Here is a 21,414-nt window from a genome sequence, read left to right on the forward strand (position 1 = left end):
TAAAATAATATAAAACGAAATAAAATAAAAATTATAATAAATAAACAAATGAAAATAAAATAAATTGAAATAAAATAAAATGAAAACAGAAAATAGAAAATAATCAAAATAAAAAAGAGTAAAAAATAAAAAAAGTAAAATTAAAATTAAAATAATAAAATAAAACGAAGTAATATAATATAAAGTATAAAAAAAAATAAACAAAAAATTAAATTTAATTATAGAAAATTGGATTATCTTCTGATTATTTTCGGCCTTAGATTTATAAATTTTAAATATTTAACGAGCTCGAGGCCATATACATATATATTCAGATTAAAATCCGGATAGATTTCATATATATGTATATATTTTAAATTTTATTTAGTCGATATTTCGACCTCAATCTGAGGTCATTCTCAAGACTGTAAAAAACAAACATGAAACATTAAAATCATAAATAATATAAAAACCTATTTATAAACTTACACTCTTGGGTGTAGCTTGTCGACTAATTTTACAATATTAAACATAAGTACAAGAAGGCAATAGAACCGAAAAAGTAAACATCCAAAAAATATACAGTAATGGTAAACAAATTTTTACACAAACAGCAATACATTAAGATAGTTAGTTTAATGTATTGCTGTTTGTGTAAAAATTTGTTTACCATTACTGTATATTTTTTGGATGTTTACTTTTTCGGTTCTATTGCCTTCTTGTACTTATGTTTAATATTGTAAAATTAGTCGACAAGCTACACCCAAGAGTGTAAGTTTATAAATAGGTTTTTATATTATTTATGATTTTAATGTTTCATGTTTGTTTTTTACAGTCTTGAGAATGACCTCAGATTGAGGTCGAAATATCGACTAAATAAAATTTAAAATATATACATATATATAAAATCTATCCGGGTTTTAATCTGAATATATATGTATATGGCCTCGAGCTCGTTAAATATTTAAAATTTTGAAAATTGGATTAAGTAAAATAAAATGAAATTAAATAAAATTACAAAAAAATCAAAGAAAGAAAATAAAATTAAAAAAATTTAACAAAATTAGTTGAAATTAGAAAAAAAATTAAATTAAATTAGTTACTCTTACTAACACAGTCGCAGTTACCGTTTTGAAGAGCATTGGCTACAAATTATTAAAAAAATCTTTAATTTCACACATATACCTTTATTTCAAATATACAAAAAGATACTACTGTTATTCAATGCATATGCTTACATATAATAAACGTTCTAGAAAATACCCATTAAAGTCTATACCTACATATTAAATCTAAAAGTCCATTATTGCAGGATTCACTGTAATCAGCTGCTTTCATCTCATATGTTTTGGCCAAGGGTACACACATATATGTGTATATGTAAGTATTTGTAGGCAATCATCTGATGGCCATCGCTTTTTGTTTACATTTCATGCTTCTCAGAGAAAGCTTTCTCTGTACTTATGGTTAAGGTACGAAGTGCAAGGGGGTGAATTACGTGATTATTGGTAGTTTGTTTTGATTTTACTTCTAAACATTAGCACGTGCTGCCGTACATACATTTAAGCGGTTAGATGTATATTTGTAAAGCAAAAAATACATTATCATTGCCGTTCACTCAGTCTCCACAATAACAGCGACTCCCTTATCAGTGCTGTTATTAACAGTCTGTACATTCGTTTGTTTGGGTGGTATGTAAAACCATAAAGCTCCAAAGAAGAATAGAACGGAGAGCGTTTTACCAACTAGTGCCAAAAGCCACATGTATCTAAGAAAATTGAAATAAAAACAATTATTTAAGAATTCTTGTACGGATGTACATAAGCACCTACATATGATCAGATATAAAAGTTAGTATACCGGCATTTTTTTCGCAGTTTTCAGCAAGTTGTTTCGCTATTTTTTTATTGAAATTGATGTCAGTATTGGTAAAATAAGATCAATGTCAGTTGAAGTTTCAAATTTTATTAAAAACCTGCCAAGATTTAAGGAAATTTTAAACTTTTTACTAGATTAGGTTAGGTAGAACTGGCCGGTCAACACTAGCCTCACATAGACTGAATATGTTCATTGTGTTACCAGAATTTGTTTGACGACCATACAGAAAACCCCAAAATAAGAACCAGGTCTTAGATATTTTATAAAGTAACTCCGTACTCTTGGCAAATACTAAAAGACCTGCCGTCCTAGTAGCAGGAGCCTTGAAAAATTGGGAAAAATGCCTTAATACCAACTTTTTCAATTGACTGTATAGGGGTAGTTCTTAAACGTCAATAAAACGATTTTACCAGTTTCTCCCTTTCACACGGTATTATCACGGCCAAAGATGCAACATTTAAATTTTAGTCCCGATTAGAGACATAATATAAAATAAAAAAATAAAATAAATCGAACTTAAATGAGACAAAATAAAATATTATAAAATTAAAGAAAATAAAATAAGATAAAAAAAAAATAATACTAAGTAAAATAAAATAAAAAACGTACAAAAATAAAATGAAACCACATAATCAAATTTAATTAAAAGAATAAAATAAAATAAAAATTTAACAAAATGAAATAAAATAAAAAGGAAAACAAAGTAATAAATTAAACAAGGTAAAATAAATAAAAAAAAATAAAAAAAATCAATTAAAATAAATTTAACCAAAATACGAAAAAAATTAATGAAATAAAATAAAATAAAAAATATTCAAAATAAAAAAGAGTAAAAAATAAAATAAAAGTAAAAATACTAAAATAAAATGAAGCAATATAATATATAGTACAAAAGCAAAAAAAAAAAACAAAAAAAATAAAATGAAAAAAATTAAATAAAATAAAGTAAAATAAAATGACTGCAAATAAAACAAGTTAAAAAATTTCAATGAAACAAAATTAAATTAAATAAAATAGAATTAAGTAAAATAAAATTAAATTAATTTCCAAAAATCCAATGAAAGAAAATAAAATAAAATTTGAAAAAATAAAATAAAATGGAGTAAGATAAAATAAAATAAAACTAAATAAAATAAATATATTTAAATAAAATAAAACTAAGTTAAATGAAGTAAAATAAAATAAAGCAAAATAAAATAAATTCAGAAATTATACTGAAATAATTAAATCAAGTAAAATAAAATGAAGTAAAATAAAAAATTAACATAACAACATAATAAAAAATAAATTAAAATACAGGTCGCATAAAAAGTTCCTGTTCATTAGAAATACAATTTTTTTGGATTCCCCTCAACGAAATAAAAAATTAAATTCAATGAAACAAAATAAAATATAATATAATAATAAAACATGAGGAAAAACAAAAGAAAAAATAAAAGAAAAAAATTTAAGCACTTCCTCTATATAAATTGACAAAAATCAGCGAAAAATGTCTCCTTATATGTTATCATATATTATATTTATTTTATTTTTGTTTTCTCCTTTTCTTACATTTTCTCGGTGTCTTAACCTATCTGTTAAGTTTTACGCTTGTAGCTTAATGAGAACTTACATAAAAATCAATCCCAAAATTCCCTCCGTTTCGTAAGATTTTTCTAAATATCTCATCCCGTGCGCCGAATCTTTTTGTATCGTGTCATCGGCTGTAATCGATCTCTGATTTAAGTTTGAAATTTCAAGTCTCTAGCTCATCGAGAAGTTACTTAAAAGCTGGTTTGAAAATTTTCAAATTCTTATCTAATTAACAGATTTTTTTCTTTTGTTGCGTTGTCACGGTGTTCTAACCTATGTGCAAAGTTTCACGTTTGTAGCTCAATAAAAAGTTACTTAAAAATCTTTTGCAAGATTTGTATGAAAAGCGGACAAACATGCAACCGACCTAATATAAAGGAAGTAAAAATAAAATAAAAATAATTAAATAAAACAAAGTATAATAAAAAAAATTAAATAAAATAAAGTAAAATGAAATGAAATTAAATAAAATTAGTTTCAAAAAATTCAATGAAAGAAAATAAAATAAAAAATTTTTATTAAATTAAAATTGGAAAAAATAAAATAGAGTAAGATAAAATAAAATAAAATTGAATTAAATTAAGTAAAATAAAATAAAATAAAGCAAAATAAAATAAATTGAGAAAAAATTTGAATGAAATAAAATAAAATGTAAATAAAACAAAATAAAATTGAACAAAATAAGTTCAGAAATTATACTAAAATAGATAAATTAAATTAAATAAAAAAATTTAATTCCAGCGAATTAAAACGCAGCGGCTGTGCTGGCTAGGCCATGTTACGCGAATGAAAGATGATGCTCCGGCCAAGAAAGTGTTTCTATCGGAACCCGCCTATGGAAGCAGAGGTAGAGGGCAGCCCCCACTCCGTTGGAAGGACCAGGTGGAAAACGATTTAAACTCCCTTGGTGTGACCAATTGGCGCCCGTTGGCGGAGCGAAGGAGCGACTGGCGTGCCTTGTTGGACGGCCATAACGTTTAGGCGGTTAAGCGCCAATTAAGTAAGTAAGTAAGTAAATTAAATAAAATGAAGTAAAATAAAATAAAAATAAAAATTAACATAACTGAATGATAAAAAATAAAATAAAATACAAGTCGCATAAAAAGTTCATGTTCGTTAGAAAAAAATTTTTTTAGAGTCCCCTAAACGAAATTAAAATTTTAATTCAATGAAAGAAAACAAAATAAAATATAATATAATATAATATAATAATAAATAAAATGAAAAAAAAAAACAGAGAAAAATAAAATTAAATTAATAAAATAAAATAAAATAAAATAAAGTATAATTAAAAAAAATAAAATACGATTAGAAAAAAGTTAAGTAAAATAAAATAAAGTAAAATAAAATGAAATAAAACAAAAAAACAATTAAAAAACATGCAATGAAACAAAATAAAATAAAATAGAATTAAAATAAAATTAATTTCAAAAAAGTTATTAAAAAAAAATTAATAAAAAAAAAACAAAATAAAATAAAATGATATTTATTATTTATATTATAAAATAAAGCAATATAAAATAAAATGCGATAAAATAAAACGAGAAATTATAATAAAATACAAGTAATATAAAAATTCCATGTTAAATAAAAATAAACATTTTTTGCAGTCTCCACAAGCGAAATCTATTATTTGACTGTGTACGATACCAAAATTAATATGTAATGGCCTTGGCCTTTGTATTACCATTTGAAGGATGATATTGAAACAAAAAACAAAAATCGTTTATTCGCTATTTAGGCACCACGCTAACAAACATTTATCGACTTACTTGCTCATATTGTTATTGTCATAAACTAGACAAGCACCAACGCCAGCTCCATCTTGCTCACAAGTTTCCTGCCAAAGTATGCACGTGTCATCGATTAGAATACCAAATATCATAGGTGCAGGAATTGTGCCCAGTAAGCGTACTTTTATCCACTGTATACCCAAGGCAAAGGACCGTTGATCATCGTGAACGCATCTATGTGAAAAAGGATGTTAGCATGAAAGAAAGGTAATTAAGTACATAATCTACTTTTATTCATTTTAAAACCAACTAAAATAAAAGTTCTAAATTACATTCAATAAACGGCCGCAAACTTTAGGTATCTGTTAAACAAATATGAGGGCTATGCATGTAATTGATAAGCGTAAAAGAACTTTTGAAAACTAAGTACACCGAAAATGGCATGCCATTTCACTAAACTACCTTCGATACGCGCCATTGGCATCTGGGGAAGGATTATAAATTTTCCTTAAACTTTTTATTCTAATAAACCAGAGGTCATAGATCCTCCCTCCGCACCGTCCATCATTGCGAGACATACACCTGGACAAGAACTTGAGATACTTATAGAGCGTGGTGTTTGCTCGGGAGAAGGAACTTTAATTTTCAATTTCCTACACAGTCGAAAGTAGGATTTGTTACAAGATTCCTGATGTGCTGTATGCATTTACTAAAATCTCGAAATATCTCGATTGCCGCTCCCATCTTAAATAATTATTTTCCCAAATATTGCATTTTAATAGGGTTTTAAACTACGTTTATAGTTTCAGGTTATCAGGAAGTGAGGTAGTTGAGGGTAGGTGAGGTTGACCATTGAGTTGGAGAAGCTATATATTGCGCTGGCAACCCCTTGAGAGGGTTGCGCCACACAATCCCTTGAATGAATTAGGTATTTTAGTCGCCTCTTACGACAGGCATACCTACCGCGGGTATATTCTAAGCCCGCTAATCCGCTGGGGCATTTCCACTACCCTCTCTACTAAACATGCAAGCGACTCAATATAAGAGAAGTAAAAAGCTATAAAATTACTACTGAACAAAAAATAAGTTTTTAAATCACCTCAATGTGGCCGACAACGCTGGCATAGTCGATAGAAATGTGAACAGCATCAGTACAAAGCACAAGCTCACAAAGTATGGCAAATATTCGCACGTAGACTCACACATCACGTTGGTAGCATCTGGCACATCGCTAGCGCCATAAATTTGCTTCGCGATGCACGAACAATTCGAATAAGTTTTAATGTTATTTATATTACGCTCCTCTTGACAACCCGCATGGCACGGGCTATAATAGAGAATACCATCAACGCCACAAATCGGCTCGTAATTCAACTTGCTGCAGCCACATTCCATATTGCAAGACGATCGCAGTTCCGTGCCCAAATAAGAACGCTCAACAATATCAGTAAGATTTTGCTGCCGTGTCACACCAGTGCCCCCTCGACGTTCTTGGCGATACTTTGCAGTTACACCGGCAAACCCCAGATTTGGGCAAGAGAGTAGAAAACAAGAGGTAAAACACGCCGAAATCATTGTCATTATCAAGCACATTTTTATAATATTTGAACAGGATAAATTCCATGTTTTAATCAAATAGCCACCTAGGAATGTGCCACCACCACCGGCAGGTACTGTAATGACGCCCATCAAAAGCGCTGACCAAACTGGCGAAATACTAAATTGATTCTCGATTTGTTTAGGTAGAAAAGCAGCAAAACCGGCTATTATCAAGCCCTCTGTGGCTCCAGCTAAATTGAGAAAGAAGAATGTCGGATTCTTTAGCAGTGATATAAGTGCATTTGGTAGTTCTTTCAACTTAGTGAAGGATTGTTCAGTCTTATTGTTATCGGCTTTATAGGCCTCAGACACTTTTTGTTGTTGCAATTGTTCAGCTCCTGGCAGTGAGGGTGGATAGCCAAAAATTGGTATGGATAGAAGAACACAAGCGGCGGCAGCGAATATAAAACCGATCCACCAGGCACCAATCCAAACTTTACTGGAACTCGTAAGGCCCAATCTATGGAAAATGAAGATAAAATTATAGAGTTAATCGACAAGTTTTTGAATACAATTTTTAATTTTAAACAAGCTGAGAGAGCAGAGTCGCAAGATGGCTCTAATTGATGTGTACCTCAGAATAAGGATTATAGTTACAATCGAGATTAGAATACGTTGGTTTGAATGGTAACAAACCCGGTAAGAAAAGTTCACATGGAAAACGTGGAGGTCCGTTGTGATATTACACAAAATAACGGTGACTTTTGAGGGGTCAAGGGGTTGCAATTTATATAGTCTCCAACCCAGCGTCAGCTAAAAGCGGAATCTGCTACAAACATGAATGCATCACACTTATCTATCAGGCGAGGCTCTGCCTATCCCAGGTACCTCACCGAAGAAGGGGCGGGATGGCCAAGCGATCAATGGTGCCAGTTTCTGGAACGCATCGGATCAGTATCCGACAATGGACTATCAACATCGACAACACTCCCTAAAACCTGAGGGGAGTGTCTTTATCTCTATAAGAAAAAAAAAATAAAATACGGTGATGACTACAATATTTACTAAGTGATTCACTGCGTACTAGCCAGAGGTCCTAGTGAACGAAGACCAAATTATTTTCGCCAAATTCTGGCAAAAGCTGGGCGGTAACAAATGATTCCTCCCTTTCATCCTGCATTCATCACGGTTAGATGATAATTAGTGATTAGGCAGTCTACCTACCATCCACTGCAAACTGAAGAACCTCACTTCCCTGCAAGAGGTAGTGTCTGGCTTGCAGCCCATATGTACAAGAGAAGACTACAGGTGGCTAACAGAACTAAGAAATTTTCAAAACCCTTGTGTGCTAAGAGATCCCTGAAACTGTTGCCTTATATATAGAGTCCAAGGCTTTAGTAGTCTTTGGCTTTTCGCTTGGAAGGCACTAAACTAATCGCACGGTTTGAACTTACTGCTTAAATCAAACTTATGAAGTGAAAGCCGACTGTGGCTTTTGCAACCTCTGTCTTTCACATTAAGTTTTTAGAACAGCTCGCTGTCTAATATAATTTATAGATGTTAAGTCTTGTTCCCCGAGAGTAGAGGGTACAGAATACCACCTCCTGGCGTGCCTCCGTGTACTCTTCTCTCGACTCTAGTCCCACCCTGCTCCACCGTGACAGTTGTGCTGCACATAAGTTTAGTTATGAATTCAACCAGATCTTGATGCCTAACACAACTTTGGCTCTTTAAATATCTCCAAGTAGTACATCGTTAAATGGCCTGTCGATGTCTAGAAAGGCACCTAGAATGAATTCTTTGTGCTCTATAGAGGTGCTTTATTTGTTTTACACTCGATAGGAAAGACGGTTCGTTCGGATCGTTCTTTCCCTTAAGCATTCCTCGAATCATCCTGTTCCGTGAGCATAGATCAATCAAGCACTTAACTTTTTTTTTAGTGAAAGGAAAGTGTCTGACTAGTCTGAAATCGTTAATACATAAGTGAGGTATTTGTTGTTGTTTTGTAGCAGTGATTCGCCCTATCCAACAGGTGCAACTACTAAATGAGAGCTCTTACTGGTCTGTGGGATAAAGTTAGCTTTGATCAAGTTAAAAGACCTATTAATTTCGAAAAGAACAAAAAAGCAAGGTTAGAAGAATTGAAGCGTCGAAGGAATCAAACCAATCTTTTTTAGCGCACTTCTCTCCCTCTTACTGTATTTTCTGGCAGAGTACCGTAGGCCCTCTTGGTACCAACTCCTGCCGTTTAGAATATGTTAACTGAGTTTGGGAAACCGAAAGAAATGCCCTGCTTCCACACTGCAGCTAGTTTTGGACCAGTTCGTGTAGAGTGAGATCGCCATCTCTTTGAAAATCTGTCCCACCACGGAGAGAACTCAAGTTAAAACTTTTCTCAAACTACAGAGAAGACAAGTGTTAGTCTGATGCTGTGTCTTTGCACAGAAAATTGTTTAGGTCCATACTGTTTCTCGTTTCAACACCCAGACTTCCTTAGTCGTAAGAATGATTCTGTTGAACTTGCCCGTATGAGAAGGTTTCGTAGTTTTTGGTCCTGAGTCATGACCATATTTATCATTAATTGACGATTAACGGCTTAAGAGATTCCAGCTGTTTCGTAATAAGTCACGCCAGCTATCCCCGTTTCGCGACTGACGCCAATTGCGAGCACCAAGAGAGGTCAAGTCTTCATTTGCTTCCGAACTGAAATATCGACTGAAACACTTTCCTGGCCGAGGCGTCTTCGTTTATTTACATAACAGTACTTAGCCAGCATGGTCTTTGGGTTTTTATTCATATATGCGTTAAGCTTAAACAGCTCCACATTTTACCTGCTTCGATACTCGCCATCGGCATCACGAAGAGAATCAAAGAGCTTTCGGAGAACTTTCTTCTCGAGCTCACCAAGAGGTATCTAATCTTGCTCCCGACACCGTCCATGGTTCCGAGCCTTATATCAAGCCAGGTATGATGAGTGACTTGTGTGTCAATTGCCCACTCGGTCCAAAGTAGCGCTTGTTGGCAAGAGTTATTCTCCGTTTGATTTCTAAACGGACTATGTTTTTGCTGTGGGGCTGCTTTCAAACCTCAATTGGTTTGTCTATGAATTCAATTCCTTCAGTGCGCCTTCCATAATCCGACTGTAGTTAAATATCACGCTTAAAGAAGTGGTTGAAACCATTAGTTCCCCATTTTATACGCTTCCTATTTTCATTTTTTACATCTAAATAACAAATAATAAGTTCCAACGCGCGCAATTGTCTTTCTACATCACCTTGGTAATAAATAAGGGATGAGCCGTCACACGACAGTCACCAGCCGCCCGCGCGCAGTATTTACAGTTTTAGTCGCACACTTTTTAGCACTGACAACTTCACAGCTTTTGACTCAACATATCTCCTCCCACCACCAAATTGTCTGCTATGAAAGCGCATAAACAACACCGCTGACAGCGGAAAATTTGTTTTATGTGTCCCTGGCGACAAAGTCACAACCGCACACTGTTCTAAACATCACAGATGCTGCTTTCGCTGTTGCACGTTGCACGCCTTTTACCGAGGATTTATTATGATGACATGGAAACGACCTGGTTGGCTTTGCTTGGCTTGTGTTGAGTGTCGGAGTGTATCCTGACAACATTCGTTAATAGTAAACACCTGTAGCCAAATTGCCCATCCTCCTCCTCCTCAATTCATGTCCGTATCCAGTCAGCAGTTAGCGACATCGGCGCATTTTTGCTTATCGCCAGCGACCACACAAACAAATTTTAAAATATACCTCTCACCTTTTCGTCGTCTTTTGCACATTCTTATTCATCTATTTCTTTCAAATTTGTTTGTTTGCTTTTGTTGTGAAAATTTACATGTGGCTTTCTTAACTTACTCGGAAGCATCCACTGTCATGAATTCGGTATAAATCAGTAAAAGCTGCCCGCCAAGCACATAACCAACAGCTGGCCCAATTATCGCCATGGTGTAATAAATACCTGCAGAGTACAAAAATGAATTATTACAACAATTATTGTACTTAGTTACATTTACAATATTTTTTATGCGGAAGCTCATTTACCTCCCATCCAATTATAAGATTATAAAAGCAATTATAATAGAAAAATTTAGTCGCTTAGTAGCTCGCACATTTGAAGATAACTGAAGCCAAAATTAAGGGTAATCTATACTTAAAGCACTCAAAAGTAATTGGAATATATTCGGAGTCCAATTGATTCAAATGGAAGTCGTTGAGTGGGATCAACTGGCTAGATGTCGAGGTAGATATGAGGATAGAGGTAGAGGATAAACTAGATGTAGAGGTAGTGGTGGAGGTAGATGTGGAGTGTGGCTAAGCTCGGGTAATGGGGTCACTGCCGGCAAACGGCATATTAACTCAAGTTAGCTGCGAGTATTCAAAAAAGGAGTCCATAACCAAGATTAACTGACACGGAGTGTTTGGCTTAATAGGCTAATTTAAGCATCCACAACCCACATTGAGGCTGCCACAAAAGAATAACTATCCAAGAGGGAGAGGCACCTACGCAGTGCGGGATAACACATCCAGGAAGGAAAAAAATGTAAGAAAGTTTATATTTTATATTATATTGAGATTGAGCCCAGTAAGGTCTTAATAAAGGTATACTGTAATAACGATTTGAATATGCTTTTTAAGGGCTGACGAAGTGACATTCGGGAATCTTGTTACACGGCTTGAGAATTCTTGAAAATTACTTTCCGGCTAATGTCCCGTTTCAACCATACTGAGATTTTAGACATATTCTGGTTACCAGAATGAACAGATTTCTGCAAATCACATACCAACTTTAACAATGGATACGAGATATTAATCCCTGAAAGGGAACGGGAGGTGTATGACACAAATTGGCCCACTGACAGCATGCAGATCCACACAGATGGATCTAAACTGGATAACATGGTCGGAGGGGGGCTATTCGGAGCGATTGGACATACAAAGATCGTTTTGCCTTCCGGATCACTGCAGCGTATTTCAAGCCGAGCTTGTAGCCATACAAGAAGCTGTAGACTGCCTAAGGCAGAAGGCAGTCTCTCAGATGCACATTTATATTTTCTCAGACAGTCAAGCAGCGCCGGAAGCCCTTGCCTCTGTCACAACTAATTCCGAAACTGTAGAAGGCTGTCGCAGATCACTTAACGTAATGGATGAACAGTTTGCTCTGCTTCTGGTATGGGTTCCGGGGCATAGGGGCATACCAGGTAATGAGATGTCGGATGAGCTTGCACGAAAGGGCACCTCCCTTCCACTTTCGCCACCGTGGAAGAGGCTGGACATGCCGCTCTCCACCTGCAAGTTCAAGATAAAGGAGGCTCTACTGATGGAAGCGGAAGCTAGGTGGAAGCATCATGATGGATGCCACATAGCAAAACTCACATGGCCGGAATGGAATGAGAAGAGATCGCGTGAGCTTCTCACCCTCCGTAAGAGGGATCTTCCCTTAGTTGTGGGTCTTCTCACTGGTAACGTCTGTATTGGACCGCATGCGGAAAGGATTGGTGCTCCATTTAATGATTATTGTAGAATCTGCGGCAACGAAGAAGAGCCTGAATCTGTTAGGCATCTACTTTGCGAATGTCCAGCGCTCGGCAGAAAAAGGAAACGCTTCAGGGGCAAGATGTTCCTTGTAGATCTGACTGATATAACTGAGGTCAATACACGACGCTTAGTTAGCTTCACAAACTCAACGAAGTGGTGTGAGGACCAAATATAACACCATTAATTTGGCCCACACAAAACGACCCCACATCATATTCGATACAGCAATAACACAACAGCCAGTCACAAAAGGCTATAGCAACAGACCAACCAACAAGTTCAATACAGCATACATCATATTCGATACAACACTAACACAACAGCCAGTCACAAAAGGCTATAGCAACAGACCAACCAACAAGTTCAATACAGCATTGACGCAACCGCCCGTCACAAAAGGCTATAGCAGCAGACCAACCAACAAGTCTCAGCAACACAACGGGCAAGCACAACACTTTAATGCCAACACAACAAACTAACAAATCTCAGCAACGCAACGAGCGTTCGCAACATCGAACAGCAACCATGGCAACGCAACCATTTGAGCCAGCAATACCAAACAAAGCAATAAAAGGAGCAACACAGCAGGACAGAAGTTAGTTAGCACGGAGCTGTGGCCGTGACCAGAGCTACTTGTGGAGCGTCCCTTGAAGTTGTCGGTTCTACCATGCGGACAGGTCGTTTCACAGGAGTAAGTCGTGGCCTCAAGTGGTGAATGTGTCGGTTATACCACCAAACACCGCGTGAGACTTCGCCAGCAACGGCACTACCACAGTAACACGCACCCGCGAACAGGCAGCGTCCGCCCGCCTGCGCCGACAGTAACAGCGCCACAAACAGCGCTACGCAATTATATACGTTGGCCGCAGCAACACTACGCAAACATACAACGCTAGCCGCAACAGCATCATAGCTAATATATACGCTGGCCATACCATTACGCCAATCTACTACGCTGGCCGCAACAGCACCATAGCTAATACACTACGTTGGCTTCAGTACTGCGCCGATCTACTACGCTGACCACGACAGCGCCCCGATAATATACTGTGTTGACACAGCAAAGTTACGCAAACCTACTACGTCAACTGTACCAGAGTTACCCTCGTGCCGAAGCACGGAGCTGTGGTCGTGACCAGAGCTACTTGTGGAGCGTCCCTTGAAGTTGTCGGTTCTACCGTGCGGACAGGTCGCTTCACAGGGGTGAGTCGTGGCCTCAAGTGGTGAATATGTCGGTTATACTACCAAACACCGCTTGAGACCTCGTGAGCAACGGTACCACCACAGTGACGCGCCCCGAGAGCAGGTGACATTCGCCAGCCAAACTACCACGCTGGTCACAATCGCAAACATACTACGTTGGCCATAGCATTACGCCAATCCACTACCCCGGCCACAATCGCACACACACTACGTCGGCCACAGCATTACGCCAGCCACTACGCTGACCGCAAGTGCCAACATACGACGCGGGCCACAACAGCGCTACGCAAGCACATTACGTTGGTCACCGCACCACGCTGGCCACAACAGCACTACGCACACATACTACGGTGACCACAGCTGAGTCACGCAAATACACGACGTCAACCACACTAGGGTTGCGTACATATACGCCAACGCAAGGCGTCACCGAAACACGTTTTACACGCACTCAGGCAACGACCAGCCGGGCGTCCTAACGGGACACGCACGCCGACGCAGGGCGTCACAAAACACATTTACACACACACAAGCAACGACCATCGAGGCGTCATAACGGGGCACGAGTACCGTTGGCCCACCACGCAGTCTAGAGCAGGCATATAGTGAAACGAAAACAACAAATATTTCTTCTTTTGATTACGTCAAATTTTTCATTTTAATTATAGTGTACATACATATATAGAATTAAAGAAATAAAGTGAATTTATATGAAAACGATTTGCACGGTGTCCCAAATTTACAAATCTATTGTAAGCGAACCTTGGACACGGCGAGTATACCCCTAGCACTTATTGAAGAAGCGCCGGGACGGAAAAAGCTTCGTTGCAGTGGATTGATTAGGAGAGTAGGAACAAATCCGTGTGGTTTCAAAATAGGCCTATAAAGGCCTAAGTGTGCCGCTCCGATGTGGACGGCAGCCACTTGAATCTAACCTAACCAAACCTAACCTAATGTCAGGTTCGTCTCCGCGCCATTCAAACCTTGGCAGGTCTTGGGGTACATTCGAAGTTCATCATCATTAAGTTGGTTGTGTAGGTTCGGTTGAGTTTCTGTTCTTGCTCTGAACGCAGTTTTATGAGGGACTGTGTCAACCTTCACGTGGCCCTTACCTTCGCATAGATAATCACGGTATCACTCAAGGTGGTTGTACATTCGAACTAAGTTAGCGGCCCCAAATAGGGGCCCAATCATATAAATGTGTAATCAAAATAAAAATAAAGAGCAAGATGAGGAAATTACCTTCAACCTATTTGCAGCATGCAACATAGAACTGTTCGGTACAACTGCTATAAGAAGTAGACGTGCAGGGTATAGTGGTACAAAGTCGGCACTTGTAAGCCTCACACCGGATGGTGCCAAAGTTGTTCTAAAAGGAGGAAAGAATACAAGTAGGATGGGTATCCTGCCGAAATAGAAAGGTGTAACAGAAGAGATACTGTTATAGGTACTGGGGCTAAGGGCATATAGCTCAGAAGTGCAAAGCCACTATAGATAGATCAAAACTTTGCAGGAAATGCGGTCAAGTGGTTCATAAGACCGCGAACAGGTTAAACGAACCGAAATGTGCGTTACGTGGCGGACAACATGCGGCATGCAGTTTTAGATGCCCACAACGGCAACTAAGCAAGATTGCCCTATGATATTGTTGCAACTCAATTTAGACCATTGCGAAGCGTGTTATCGCAAACAATGTTTCAAAGAAGATTTTAAGTAGCGGTACTCCCCTGACCGTACAGTCAAAGCTGGGAAAGCCTCAATATGGATACCGGGAAAACTTCTTCCGTAGGAATAGAGGGCTCAAGTGAGACTATGAGGCTGCATAATAAAATTAATATCCTATCAGTGAAAAAAAGTGCGCCTATTTTCAGATAAGCAGTAAACTAGGAACAGGACTGTCTGGAAATAATCGAAAATTTAACAATCCTGGGAGTAATACTCTTGTGGGTTAAACCGTCGTCGTTTATCGAGCAGTTATGCTGCGTTATTTTGTCATCCAGATCATAAAGTATTTGCCTTCTACAAAAATATAGCGAATATTTCTTGGAAGGTCATTTGATAGTATGAATGGCTTCCAACTTTTAGAGCGACAGATGAAAACATTAGCGCACTAATTCTTATAAGAATAAAGTCTGATATTCCTACATGCTGTAACGAATTTAGGGAAAATTTTGCTTAGTTGATACCTTCTGCTAACGTTCGAATCGCTGAACTGTCGAATAAATAACTCCAATATTCTGTATTACAAAATGTCTTTATTAGACAACTTTGGGAGTAGTACAATTATACTTCACTTCGGAACTAAAAGGGTGTTTAAATCACACTCATTCATGATTAATCAGCTTGCACTGCCTTTATACTCTCTGTTGCTTCATTCGCATATTTCTACTAGAGGTTTCGCCTTCTAGAACTCCTGTATCTCCTGCTTGGTTATTGAGCTACATATATGCGTGTGTATGTGTGAGTAACAACTTCGGGTGATGACTACATCTGTGTGTGTGATGTATCTCTTCGTTGCCTTGTACATGACTGTGGCTAGCTGCTTTAATGTGTACATGTACATAAGAGTGGCTGCTTCATGTTTTTGTTGTTGCGTGATTATTAACTAACCTAGTGATGTCAACATTCGCCACAATATGAGTCAAAGGACTCTAAAGCAACTCCAAACAATACACTTTTATTTCGGCTCTCCAATCAACAAGCCATGAGCTTACACCACGTAAGACCTTCACTATATCACGAAAATATGTATTACATTAGAAACATATCGACAATGTATTAGACAAGGTCTTTGCTTATTTGTCTGCATCACAGCGAAGTCAATGTACATATTGTTACGAATATTAGCAAAACTAAGGGGTGCGAATGCCGACGCACTCGTGGAATACACCGAAAGAGTAAAAATTCAGAGCTTTATAAATGGCATACGGGACGTCGAAACGAAGCGAGCTACATACGCAAACCCAAAGCCAACATTTGCAGAGACGGTATCACATGCATTGACTCAGGAAACCGCCTCACTATTGAGTAAACCAGCATACAAAGCTCATCGTGTGGAAAGACCAGATTGGGTAGACACAATTTTGGAAGCACTGAAGGGAGCACAACAGAAAAATGCCGGAGTTATTAAATATTTCAAGTGCGGCAACCCAGGTCACATTGCACGTCATTGCGATCTTGGTCCTAATAGTTCCAACAATGTGGGTGGCCGTAAACGCAAAGCTGGCGGAAATGAGCAAGAGCGTGTCGGATGTAAAGAACGAAAACTTGTCCCGGCTATTGAATGTCCTGTGATATTTGTGGCGCAGATTGGAAGGAAATCAAGCAGTCTTACCATCAGAGGGAATGTGGATGTTAAAGAGCGTGTACTGTCTGTAGATACGGGGGCATCTCATTCCTTGATTCGATCTGATTTGGTCTACAAGAGAGTAAAGTCATTACCTGGATCAAGGTTGCGTACGGTCACAGGCGAGTATAATCAAGTCCAAGGCGAAGTGGTATGTGGGGTTTTAATTGGAAAAGTCATGGTTCTACACAAATTCGTTGTGGCGGAGATCGTTGATGAAGTCATAATTGGAGTGGACTTCTTGGTTGACCATGACATCAGGATGGATATGCGGAGAAAAATTATGCGCTATAAGAACCAGGACATACCACTTAACTTTAGTTTGGAAAAGGGGTTCAGCAGTAATCGGGTACTGGTGGAAAAGACTCGACAAAGACCACGAAAGTCAAAGGCAAAGGTTGATAGATCGAATGGGCCAAATAAATCAAAATCAAAAGTACCTGCGAGAGAAACACTGGCATTGACAAAACCTAAAAGACGCAGGAAAACGAAGCAACAAATTTCCAAGAAAGAATGCGAGGGTAGTTTCAAGACAGAGCGCACTAATGTGGGGAAACGTGGGAACGATACTGATTATACAAAGCAAATCCGTCCAGCGCAAGCTCTACGAAGTAGTTTATTGGCCAAACAACAGAGTGTGAAGGAACGGTCCAGGGTAATGAGTAGTAAGATGAAACACTGGCATGACAAGAACTTTAATTCGGAAGGTTTCTTGGCGGGAGATTTGGTACTGTTATACAACCCTCACCGGCGGAAATGTGTTCCATCCAAATTCCGCTGCAGTTGGGAAGGCTCGTACAAGGTTGTGAATAAGATCAGTGATACTATCTACCGCATACAAAGCATTGAGAAACCACGGAGTAGAAGAGTGGTACATTTGGCGATGCTAGCAGCGTTTAGATCGAGAGATTTGTCTGATCGGGACGATCAGACTTAGGTGGAGGGCAGTGTTACGAATATTAGCAAAACTAAGGGGTGCTGCTATCTCTAAGCCGATGCTAAGCAGTGACTTGATTCACATCAATAATTCAATCATTATGTCTACACATATGTACATACACGCAGCGGAGATGAGATGCCCAAACACATGCAGACATCTTATTGAGATGCTCCTAAATGTAGGCGATTATAATTGTGGAAGTGTCGCTCACACATACAAGCGCATGGGGTGTGAGAGAAGCTATACAAATTATACAATTGTAGTTACACTGAGAAGTTTGAGAGCTGATGGACTAGTAGATTCTGGAAGCACCTAGAAGATGCGAACAGAGAGTATAAAAGGCCGCAGATGTAGAGGCGCTGGAATTCAGTTTGATTTGAGCTGTAAAGCAGTTTCGATTAAGCGCTATCTAGCGAGCTATAGAAGTATTATTTTGAATAGTAGAGTTTCATTTGAGCTAGCAATCAGTTTGGTTGTTAAACAAAGTATAAGTGTTATTGTGAAGTACTTTAATAAAGGCCATTTTTCCATTATTCAATATTGGAGTTATTTATTCAACAGTTTAGTGATTCGAACTTAGCAGAGGATTGCAAATAAGAGGATTTGCAAGTAAATTCGTTACAATATTTTATAATTTCTACATAAGATCTTGATAACACCAACTGAGTATTGTCAATAAATTTTCCCAGTATCAGTATTGTCATTTTGGATTGGTTACACATTCCTGTGATTTTTTATTCCCAGTGCATCGTAAGCATTAGGGTTTACATAATTATGGTTATTATTTTCAGTATCCCATTTCATAAGTTCATCAGATACATACCGGAGCATCAACTGTCAGGTTGAGCGTCAACGCGGAGAAGACAGATACGGTCTTGTTCACTAGGAGGTTTAGGGTCCCGAATGGGACGCAGCTAAGCTAGTACGGGTGACACTGCAGGATAAACGTTGTAAAATATATCTATCAGTCTAGACAGTTAGTTGCCGTGAAAGCTCAGAAGAGAGGGTTAAGAAGGCCTCGACGGCCATTCATGCATGTAAAAAATGCATCATTGTACGTGGGGTATATGGCTTTCTCTCTCTCTCTCTCTCTCTATTATTAGATATGTATAGCGATTGTAATTTACTATGGAATTCTTGTTTGGTGGACGCCCACACAAAAAAGAGCCTTCATCACCGATGGTTCCAAAGTAGTGAAGGGAGTAACATCTGCGGTATACTGGGCTGATCCGAAAATAAACAGATCCACAAAACGTGCTTGTACCCTGCGCTCGCTAGGCTTAGACTCCAGCTACTAGTGTAAGTGTGGCACAGTTATCAGATATAGAAGCAGCAAGTGGTATAGGTTCTAAAAAGCTTTTAGTATTTATCAAAAGGACGGAGTAAATTTATAACGTAGCTCCTGGTTTCCGATAATGCTTTTTAGTATGGTCCTTGAGCAAACTTCTCTTAACACCTTGAACTCATTTAGTATATGTAAATTCCTCACAGACCGGCCAGTTTAGCCTAACCTATCTTTAAGAAAATAGGTTAGATATACTAGTACAAACTTCGTCTCGTCTCAGGTACTAGATAAGTCAACAATTTTTCTGGGGCTTTTGTAGAGAATCACCCTAATACTTGTGAGCGTCTTATCTCGGAAGTTTAAGAAGTATGTTCCACCACTTAAATTGAGCCACAATGAAGCTATGGAAATTGGAACAATGTGAATCTGTGCGTGCATGTGTGCCTGTTTTGTACAATGAAGTGGCAGTACGCACATTGTAAGCGCTCCCAATCACGAATTGTTTGTCACCAAATTTGTAAACAAGAAAAGTCCTTTGTAGTTTTATCTTTTGGCGGGCCAATATCGTAACAAATTTGTGCGAATGCAAACAAATAACAACTATTTTTGAATTGATTGTTTATCTGTCTGTTCGACTACCCACTATACCCCATCCAAAGCTCATGGAAAGCAGCTCATTTCAGTGGCTGTCTGTCTATTTATCAGCATATTATTTACTGAATGCCGACTGACTGTACCGACTGTTTGTTTGTCGTATCCAATTGCTTTGGGCCAATAATCGTATGAGGAGCTCTGCGCTGGGGTCGATTTCCTACGACGAATGCAAACGAATACATCCCAATCGCCCGGCTTTGAGTGTAAAGTTTTAAATTTTTTTTAATAAATATTTTGTGAGGCTTGTTTTTTTGCGGTTCGTTGCACTGTAAATAATGAAATGCAACTTTGCAACAAATAGCCGCAACAACAAATTTTTTATTTACTTACCCAAATACACAGAGGACATCTTCTTTGAGACATTCTCATCAATGTATGTGACACCAAGTGTGAAGAGGGGTGACGCACCAGCACCATGCAGCAATTGTGCCAAAAAGAACAACCAAACAGTCCATGTCAAATTTTCCTTATCAGCAAACGAATCGATGGCATCTGCGCCGAGGGAGGAGGAGAGCGAGCTGCAAGACTTAAGAATTGAAAAAGTTTTAAGCAACTCATTTTCAATGGAATTCATTAAGGAACACATAAACTCATCTTGTTTTTCATATTCACCTCTAATGTTGTATTATTTCCATCGGTTGCATGACAAACATTACTCTCACCCATTGTTGCACGATAGCTACTCACTAAAAAGTATGGCATTGCAAATGTCAAAGATCCCATACCCATAAGTATAACACCCCAAGCTACGATTTTTGGCTTAGATGCCCCAACACGTCCGCCGAAATATGTTACGGGTACTAGGCATACGAAGGAGGCGATATCGTAGCCGCTCGCCACCAATCCCGTTTGGCGTGAGCGTAGTCCAAAACGTCGCTCAATTGTCGTAATGACAACATTTATGAATCCATTAACGATGAGTCCTGGAACAAAAAAATGTAAGTTTATTTTTAATAATGATGATAGTAAAGAAGGTCTTCAAGCTAAATAGTGTATCGATAAGTGAAATTTAATCTTAGAGGCTCTGGTCTCGAAGCTGACTCACTGTAACATCTTTAATATCGGGAATATTTCGAAGTTTTTCATCTAGCAGTAGTTACACGAAGGAGTTGCTCGATGTGCGTTTATAGACACTAAAGGAGCGTTTATCAATGTTCTGCCGAAAGAGCCCTGGTTGGTTAAGAAGCCGATGGGGCTCTGGTTGAAACCATAACGTAGTGAGGTTCGACTACAATCGAGAGAAGAGTGTATAGAGTCGAAGGCGGTGTTTTGCTCTAATCAGGATTGTGGTTGAATGTGATCTTCTGTTGGACCCGACCAGTAGTTGCATAGTGTTTGCTTGCGTTGACGATTTAGCAATCCTGATCAGGAATCTAGCCATGGGTGTGCCAAGTCATGTGGATTGACCGCCAACCCTAGCAAAGCAGAAGTAACGCTTTTTACGAGGTGATGCAAGATCTTCTTACGATACTTTTTTGAGAGAGGAGTACGGCTGGTACTTTCCGATACGGTTGAATATCAAGGGAGTATACTGAAAAACAACCTGTCTCTGAAACTTAGTATTGAGGATAGAAAGAAGAAAAAGTATGCCTCGATTGTTTTGTACCGGGGTATGAGCGAAATCGACATAAGCTGGTGCCTCGCTCCAAGAGTTGTGTACTGATTTTACGAGTTGCAAGTCAAGTCGGTGCTCCTCTATAGGTTGCCGGTCTAGCGGAAAGCA

The 21,414-nt window shown here is 38.0% G+C and overlaps 1 protein-coding gene across 3 annotated transcripts in view; it reads right to left on the minus strand.

Moving 5' to 3' along the window:
• Positions 1–1,202: 1,202 nt before the first annotated feature.
• Oatp26F (Organic anion transporting polypeptide 26F) overlaps positions 1,203–21,414 on the minus strand; it is a 53,068-nt gene continuing 32,856 nt past the window's right edge. For all 3 annotated transcript variants that reach the window (XM_067769520.1, XM_067769518.1, XM_067769519.1), the window contains exons 3-8: positions 20,304–20,614; positions 20,022–20,217; positions 10,584–10,686; positions 6,262–7,221; positions 5,202–5,396; positions 1,203–1,747 (exon numbers count right to left, since the gene is read on the minus strand). In XM_067769520.1, coding sequence (XP_067625621.1) covers positions 1,594–1,747; positions 5,202–5,396; positions 6,262–7,221; positions 10,584–10,686; positions 20,022–20,217; positions 20,304–20,614 — 1,919 coding nt within the window. In that variant the 3' untranslated portion in view covers positions 1,203–1,593. The remainder of the gene's footprint in view (positions 1,748–5,201; positions 5,397–6,261; positions 7,222–10,583; positions 10,687–20,021; positions 20,218–20,303; positions 20,615–21,414) is intronic.

Source organism: Eurosta solidaginis, chromosome 2 (genome assembly GCF_040869045.1).
Source record: "Eurosta solidaginis isolate ZX-2024a chromosome 2, ASM4086904v1, whole genome shotgun sequence".
In the NCBI taxonomy this organism is placed as follows: domain Eukaryota; kingdom Metazoa; phylum Arthropoda; class Insecta; order Diptera; family Tephritidae; genus Eurosta; species Eurosta solidaginis.